The sequence below is a fragment of the Saimiri boliviensis genome, chromosome 6, assembly GCF_048565385.1.
Source record: "Saimiri boliviensis isolate mSaiBol1 chromosome 6, mSaiBol1.pri, whole genome shotgun sequence".
NCBI classification, from domain to species: domain Eukaryota; kingdom Metazoa; phylum Chordata; class Mammalia; order Primates; family Cebidae; genus Saimiri; species Saimiri boliviensis.
The window spans coordinates 18,478,974-18,487,240 of NC_133454.1; the positions used below are offsets into that span (position 1 = coordinate 18,478,974).

At 37.2% G+C, this 8,267-nt stretch overlaps 1 protein-coding gene across 3 annotated transcripts in view; it reads left to right on the plus strand.

Moving 5' to 3' along the window:
- Window positions 1-8,051, plus strand: part of RAB30 (RAB30, member RAS oncogene family) — a 99,981-nt gene extending 91,930 nt beyond the window's left edge. For all 3 annotated transcript variants that reach the window (XM_003935050.3, XM_074400387.1, XM_039462303.2), the window contains exon 5: window positions 454-8,051. In XM_003935050.3, the coding sequence (XP_003935099.1) occupies window positions 454-704 (251 nt within the window). In that variant the 3' untranslated portion in view covers window positions 705-8,051. The remainder of the gene's footprint in view (window positions 1-453) is intronic.
- The last annotated feature ends 216 nt before the right edge of the window (window positions 8,052-8,267 follow it).

The window sequence follows — 8,267 nt, forward strand, 5'->3', positions numbered from 1 at the left end:
AGATCTGGAGTTGAATTTTGATGCTTCTAAGCATACACAAAGTCAAATGATGATTCTTTATTTATTTATTTATTTTTTTTAAAATTGCATTTTAGGTTTTGGGGTACATGTGATGAACATGCAAGATTGTTGCATAGGTACACACATGGCAGTGTGCTTTGCTGCCTTCCGTCCCCTCACCTGTATCTGTCATTTCTCCCCATGCTATCTCTTCCCACCTCCCCACCCCCCCACCCCTCCCCCATTTCCCCCCAACGGACCCCAGTGTGTAGTGCTCCCCTCCCTGTGTCCATGTGTTCTCATTGTTCAACACCCGCCTATGAGCAAGAATATACGGTGTTTGATTTTCTGCTCTTGTGTCAGTTTGCTGAGAATGATGGTTTCCAGGTTCATCCATGACCCTACAAAGGACGTGAACTCATCGTTTTTTATTTGATTTTACTACTGTTACAGGCAACAAGATTGATCTGGCTGAAAGGAGAGAGGTCTCCCAGCAGCGAGCTGAAGAATTCTCAGAAGCTCAGGACATGTATTATCTGGAGACCTCAGCCAAGGAATCTGATAATGTGGAAAAACTCTTCCTTGACTTAGCATGCCGACTCATCAGTGAAGCCAGACAGAACACACTTGTGAACAATGTATCCTCACCCTTACCTGGAGAAGGGAAAAGCATCAGCTATTTGACTTGTTGTAATTTCAACTAAAGGCTGAGGCACAGAGAAGCAAAAGGAATCAGCAACTGCCCTGATGGGCCATGAGATGCTGGGGAGATCTGGCGATGACTATGGCTCCCGCTCTCGGACCTTCTGACTCCTGTGGGCTCCTGAGCTTACAAAAAGCATGGCAGGCCAAGGGCCTCGACCACAGGACAGCATTAGCAGAACATATAATGGTTTCACCCTTTTGCAGTCTGGAGTTGGAGCAAGGAGGAAATTGCACTAGGCACTCCATGATCTGCAGAGCATGTTGCTTTTGTTTTTTTAAAAAGCAAGTAAAAGCGCATTCCCAAACAGAGTCCAGGGGGAAATGTACTGTAGGGATCCCTCCTGCACATCAGTGGGTGCATGTGGGAGCTGTTCTTTAGGGCTTCGGTGGTAATCTTCTGGGGGCCCTGGTTTTCTTGTCTACCAGATAAACCAAAACTGGGAAGGCCAAGTACAGTCTCTCTGTGGTACGTCTTGACGACCCCATGGAGATTTTGCAAAGTGTTACTTCTCTTGTCCACAGGCACTTTCAAGAACTTTGGGATGTAAAAATGAAATGAAACCTTTACCCATGACCAACAGTAACAATCATTGTTTTAATAATATATACAAGCTCCATGACTCCTTTTGGTGCTAATGATTCTGCTATTTCACAGACCAAACGTTTTAGTATATTGATGTCCTTAAATGTATTATATAGAAATAAAAAAATGGGGGAAGTCCATGAATCAGCACTCTTTCTAAAAGTCTCATTACTACCTTTTTAAAGGTGGATTTTTGGGAAAAGAGAATACTTTTCCTTTTATGGTCCCTTCTGAATCTCTACCATTCTCTTCTCTTGTCTCTCCAGCCCTTTAAGTAAATGAAAAAGTTTGCAAACTGAAAAACAAATAAATAAATGTTTGATGATATTCTAATATAAAAGCTTAGCTCTAAGATATTTTGAGTAGTATGAGGAAACAGACCAGATATGACCAAAATACTGTGGATTAAGGGACTGTAGTGCAGGGCTCCAAGCAGAGCACAGTCCTTGATAGTAGGTCACATCTTTTACTTCCTGGTACTCTCCATCTTGGACAGACCAAGGCTTAGGATTTTGTAGATTTTTTTAGTATGATAAGTGAGAATAGCAACAGATGAAAAGTCTCACGACCCATTTTTATATCTTTGATGATAACCTTAGAAAAATTCTGCTTGTGGAAGCAGATCGAACTGTCATTTTTTCCCCTCCTTCTTGTAATAATGTTACCCTCAGATGCTTAACCATACGTTCTTCCTTTTTTCTTTCTTTTCCTCTTTTTGTGGTCTCTCCTTTTCTTCTTCCCTCCTTCCCTCCCTCCCTCCTTTCTTCCTTCCCTCTCACCCTTATATGCATGTGTTACTGCGAATCTCCAATTCAAATGGAGGTGTATATGCCTTTACTTAGCCAATTTTAAAACAGGACTCAAAATGGAAGATGTGCTGCTGAATATATGTTTCTGTTTCTTCAGTGCCATACTTTGATAGCTTCCAATTTGTTCACTGATATAAATGCAAATTGGGGAAATAATTAAGCCTGTATGCTGTTGATGCTGTCAAATGTTTCTGTAGCTTGCTGCTTAGCATAACTGAGGGATGAGTAATGGAATAAGGATATGATGTGTAATTCCACTGTTGCTGTAGATGGTGACAATCTCAGTCCTGATATGTTGATATTTGAAAGCTATTTAATTGTAAAGAAATGAGTCATGTAGAAACATGATGTTCATAAAGCATTTCTAGCATTTCTCTAGCAGATTCCAGATTGACCAGTCTCTCGCACATGGGATTATGCATATTTTTTAAGGGACTGATAACTTTTGGTTGGCCTCACTGTGTTTTCCTGATCCTGTGGGAAAGAGAAAGGGATCCCAGAAGTTTGTTTTTCTTTTAGAATCGGTCTCTGCAGGAAAGAAAAGTCATTTTAATAGAACCAAAATAATTTATAATAATTGTTGCCTTTCCCTCCCCATCCTCTCCACTAAGCCAGCAACTAAAGGTATTCAGAAAACAAGTTAATCCAGGTGGGTAAAAGAACTTTTTTAAACTTTAAGGAAATGTTCCTAAGTTTAGATTGATTACCTGTCATTTAGGGCAAAAATCCAGTGCCCCCAGCACATGATGACCCAACTTTGTCTCCCAGTAGCAAGTGTTGAAAATAAAGTTGCTTTGTGAACTTAGAGGAAATGGTTGTGTTAGATTGGACTGATTTAGTTGCAGAATAACACCTTTTATGGCGATACTTATATTATTCCCTAGGGGTTAGCCTTCTCTGTATATCCATGGCCAGACAGAATGGGAGTTAAAAAACTGTGTGGTCTTGGCCTCTTTCTTCCCTGTTGCTCCTCCCAGCCTTTCTATAACTTATCATCCATGGCTCATCAGCAGCAACACATGAGAAGGTGGGACTTTGTTTCTTTTTTTCTTAGTTGTGTGAATTCCAGATTAGGCCTTATGGATGCTTGTCTACTAATATATCTCGTTTGAAAACAATCCCTGAAAATATTGTAGGTGCAATAAATATTAGTTGAATAAATATTTAAGTGCCAAGATCAGGGGGAGGCTTTTTTTGATTAAACAGAAATCCCTTTAAGTAGAACTTAATAAAGGACACTAATTACAGTCATCTTAATCCAGGCCAGGACCTAAATTTATTGGTTTGCCTAACAGTCTTATTGCCATGGCAATATTTGCTAAGATGAGTCTTTAGATAAAAATGAATTCTCATTTAGTGGTGGATGAAAAAAGAGAAATTGCTTTATCATAATTTAATTCGGCTTTGGTCTGCTAAGACTACCAGGGTTTGTGTATTCCACCATTTTTGGTGTGATCTTTTTCTTCTTTCAATAAAGTTATTAAATATATGGCAAAACTTTTTTCAGTTTCCAATGAAAAATGTATGATACTCATGTCATGGAATCAGGCTTGGGGAAATCTAAGAAATAAAAATTTGCTGATAATGATATTTCATTATGGCTTTGTGTAGACCAGGCGTCCCCAAACTTTTTACACAGGGGGCCAGTTCACTGTCCCTCAGACCGTTGGAGGGCCGCCACATACTGTGCTCCTCTCACTGACCACCAATGAAAGAGATGCCCCTTCCTGAAGTGCAGCGGGGGGCCGGATAAATGGCCTCAGGGGGCCGCATGTGGCCTGTGGGCCGTAGTTTGGGGACGCCTGGTGTAGACTATATCCTCAAAGGATTTTGTGCTTCTTCTCTTTGCCCATAGAAGGCTTTTTCTCCCATTGTATGCTTTTATTAAATCTGTTGAATTATATTAATATTTTTTGAATTGGCATGGCCATTTACTTTTTAGTGGATTACTTACATTAGGCTATGGGTTCTTCCTGGCCTTTCTTGTTCCCAGTCTTTTAATCAGTTCACATTTTTATCTCTCCCTGAGTAAAGTGGCAAGAAAACTAAAATGAAAGTTAAATAGATTGATTTGACAATGTGTCTGTTCTTATTTAGAGTTTATTAGGAGGGTAGAAACCATTGACCAAAATAAGATTTTTGGATCAAGATTATTTATTTTAAGCCATTTAGACTTCTTGGCCAGAGACACCACATTTAACAAAGGACTGGGTTCTTAACTTCTTTCATTCATGAATATATATGCCTTGGGAGGACACTGGTGACAGAGTTATGCCAATGATTTGCCATATTACCCTTTAAGCTAGCCCATAATTCTACCAGATCTCACACCAAGTTTCAGTTCATGACTCATACTGAATAAACATCAGTTGTAAATGGTTTTGAACTGGTCTTCCTACTAAAGTGAAACATCTCCCTTTAAACCAAGGCACATGAATGAAATATAATCAGAAAAAAATGTTTCTTTTTTTTTTTTTTTTTTTTTTTGCATAGCAAACCAACGGCCTTCTCCACTAAGCCAGCAACTAATGGTACTCAGAAAACAAGTTAATCAAGGTGGGCAGAACTTTTTGAACTGTGAGTACATGTTCCTAAGTTTAGATTTATTACCTGTCATTTAGGCAAAAATCTAATTTTTTTTTTTTAAATTTCTTAATCCTGTAGAACTCTGTATTTCATGGTAATGCGTATTTAGGGATCATTCCTCTATTAGTCTCTGGGAGAGATCGTCTAGGGTTTGCCATTCCTTTTTTTCTAGAATTTTGTTGTTGTTTTAACTGCAACTGGTTACTTTTCTCAACCATGGTCCTGACATGTTTATACTATGATACTTTTGAAACTTAGCTAAAGAATTAAAAGCTGTAAAACAACATTTGCTTCTCATCCTTCAGTCAAATGTGTTCCATTTAAGCAGTATGGTTAAATACTAATTTTGGGATAAGGGAGGGATATGTTTTCTTTACTTTCTTTTTGGATTTCATTTCTGTGACATGAGCCTATTTGTGTTTGGAAGGAAAGATGCCTTCCTTTACATTCTTTACACTGGTAATTTTTTCATACTGAACTAAGAAATTATCCCTTCAAAACATGTTAATATAGCAATGTTAGAGTAAGGGAGATGGCATTTCATTTCCTCTCCTTCGTCCCATTATGCTGGAATGTTATTGTCATTTCCAGAAGCCATACTTTGAAATTAAAAACAAATTGAGGCATTACCAGCTCGCTGAAGGAATTTTATTTTTTTATTTTATTTTTCACCACTCCCCTCCCCTGAAGGAATTTTAAATGCAAGACATTTAAAGAATATTTGAAGGATTTGGGGAGATTTTGGTTAGAAAAAAAGGGGAATACAATTAGTGCATTAGAGCAAGATGCTCTGTAGTTCAGAGGGGTGGAATGAGTCCCACTGAATGAGGCTGTAGGGACACAGATTTGGGTTCCATGTCAGGGAGATAGTTCTCAAAAAGTTGGTTCACTGTGGGACAGGTTGCTTCAGGTAATAGCCTCTGTCAAGCAGAGGCTACATAAGAGGCTGGCAAAGATGTGGAGAGGATCCAGTTGGTTGGAGATTGGAGCAGGTAACTTATTAACCTAAATTCCATGTTGCGTGTAGTATTTTGCCCCTCATAACGTGTTTGATTAAATATTTGTTAATCCATAGCTAATGGTTTTTTAAATGGGGCCTCGTTCTTCTGCTACAAGTGCATCCCACCTTCATCTTTCAGGGAAGATGTTGGTTGCGTGTTGTTAGGCCAAGAGACTGGCCTCCATTATGCCCCATGGTGGACTTGCCTTGTCAGTCCATTCACTGATGTCCTGTTGAAATTACAGATTGGTTCTTGAGTTAAAAATATTGTTTTAGTAGAAGTTACATGAAATTATTTATTGCTTGCCAAACATAGGCCTTTAATAAATAATGGGTGTCTCCTTGATGATTTTAGGATAGGCCTTTTTTAGCAGAGCAGAATCTTCTGTTAAAGTTCTCACAAACAGACCAACATGAAGTTTTGCAGTTCCCAAGAGAGATGGGCTGGTAGGTCACTGATGTAAAGCAGTCCACAGATCTATTTTAGAAAAGTCTCAATGACATTTCCTTAGTTTGTTTGATTTTCTTGAGAATACATGAGTTTAGCTCATTGATAGGCTGAGAAAAAAAATTTTTTTTTAAAAGAATACATGAGTTTAAAAGAACTGCTTTATGTAGAAAGCAATAAAAAACAGTATTTTTGACTTGAAAATCAGAGGTAACTATAAGCAATTTTTGCTAATAATTTGAGCCTATGGCCCAAATTATTCCACCTGCTAAATAACTTTCACACTTGGTAGGCTGATAGACGGCTTTTCATTGATATCTTTTTTTTTTTTCTTTTTTAAAGTCATGGTCTTAAATCAGTATGGTGAGAAATCTGTTTGTGTTTGGATGAGACTTCTTTGACTCCTTTGGACAAGAGGTCAGAGCACAAAAGCTAGTCACCATTTTGACTTTTTGAGGTATGAGCCAAAATTTTACTTTCCCATTGATTTAAAGCAGAATTTTTGAAGATGCTGTGTTCTAGTTCCTGATGGAATCTTTGGTGGGTGGTGACTTTGCCAGTTCAAAGTGATGTGGGGAATTACATAGAAGGGAAAACACTAGTTTAGGTGTGAGGAGACCTAGTATGCTACAAATTAGCTGCGACTTTAGGAAAAGCACAATATTTTGAGCATCAGTTTTTTTCATCTATGAGATAGACCTGTCAGGATTGTTGTGAAAATTAGATGAGATAAATTGAAAGTACAATGCTTGGTAAATAGTAAGCACTCAAATATTAGTTCTTTTTCTCCTTAATTAAGAGCAGACATTGAATGGTGTGATGCCAAGTGAGATCCTTAAGAGACAAAACAAAGAAACTTTCCTGGCTTCAAAGAAAAGAACTCCATTTCTGAAAGGGTGCCTTAAAAGGAAGTCATTAATTTGATCCATCCTTTTGCCTTTGGGCATTACTGTCACCCTCCATTTCTTTACATACTTCAGGAAAGGTGGTCTCTCTCCCAAAAGGCAATTCCAGGACTGTAAACTCATTATCAGGAAACTTAATCTTAGAACTGAAATACCTCACAGTGCAATTTAAACCTCTTTCTTCTTGATCCCATTCTTCATGGGAAGAAAACTGGGTGGATCCCTGTCTTCTTTTTAAGGAGCCACATTTGCCATTTATCATTGCTCTTTTGCCTATTTAAAAAAAAAAAAAAACAGTAAAAAAAAAGCTCATTAAAATGATAATAATTATTTACTTAGTGTATGTTCAGGATAGGTATTTATTACTCTTAGCTTCTTATTGGTATCAGATGTAGATCATAGTCTTACTGTTAACTCTTCAGTTATATATATATATACTTTCTTTAGTTATATAATTGATAACAAAGTGTGCTTCTGAAGAATTTTTCTGGTTGTATGGCTCTTGTTTCCTCCCCTTTGTTAAAAATGGAGTCATAAATCTCAGTTTTGTGATCTGCTTTTAATTTCATGTATTACTAATATCCAAAAGGGTTTCTTCCCCTTTCTACATGTGCACTAAGTTCTAAAACAAAAATTGGAATACAAAATACCTAATAAAGCAAAAATTCATGTAAAGAAAAGCAAAAGATAATCTAGTTTGTTAAGATAATTTGTTACTGATTGAATAACGCACAGTTTTTGTTTAAAATTACACAGTTAAGCCTGGATTAATTAACAATAGTAAAACTTGACAAGTCTTTTGAAAAACAGCTGCTAAACATATTGCTTTCTGGAATGTCATTAGCAACAAATACTCTCTTATCCTATACAACTGCAGAATGCTAGTGGAACTTTCTTGTAGGCTATTTGACAATGAATGTTAATTGAATTATTTTTTAAAAATGTAAAATCCTTTGGTTCAATTGCTTCACTTCAGAGGACAGTAAAAATCTTAAAAAAAAAAAAAAAAGTAAAATTCTCTTATCCCTTTGAAGCCTATTTACGCTTTCATGTCCCTGTTATAGAAAATTTCAAATGCTGGCTTCTAATTTCTACTCACTGAAGTGTCTTCCAGACATACCAGATGGTTGGAGCTCCTTTGATAGTATATAAGGGAGCTATATAAATGTATTTGAACTAATTCATGAGCAAAATTTCTGTTTTCAGAAAAAAAGAAAAACTGCTCAAAATT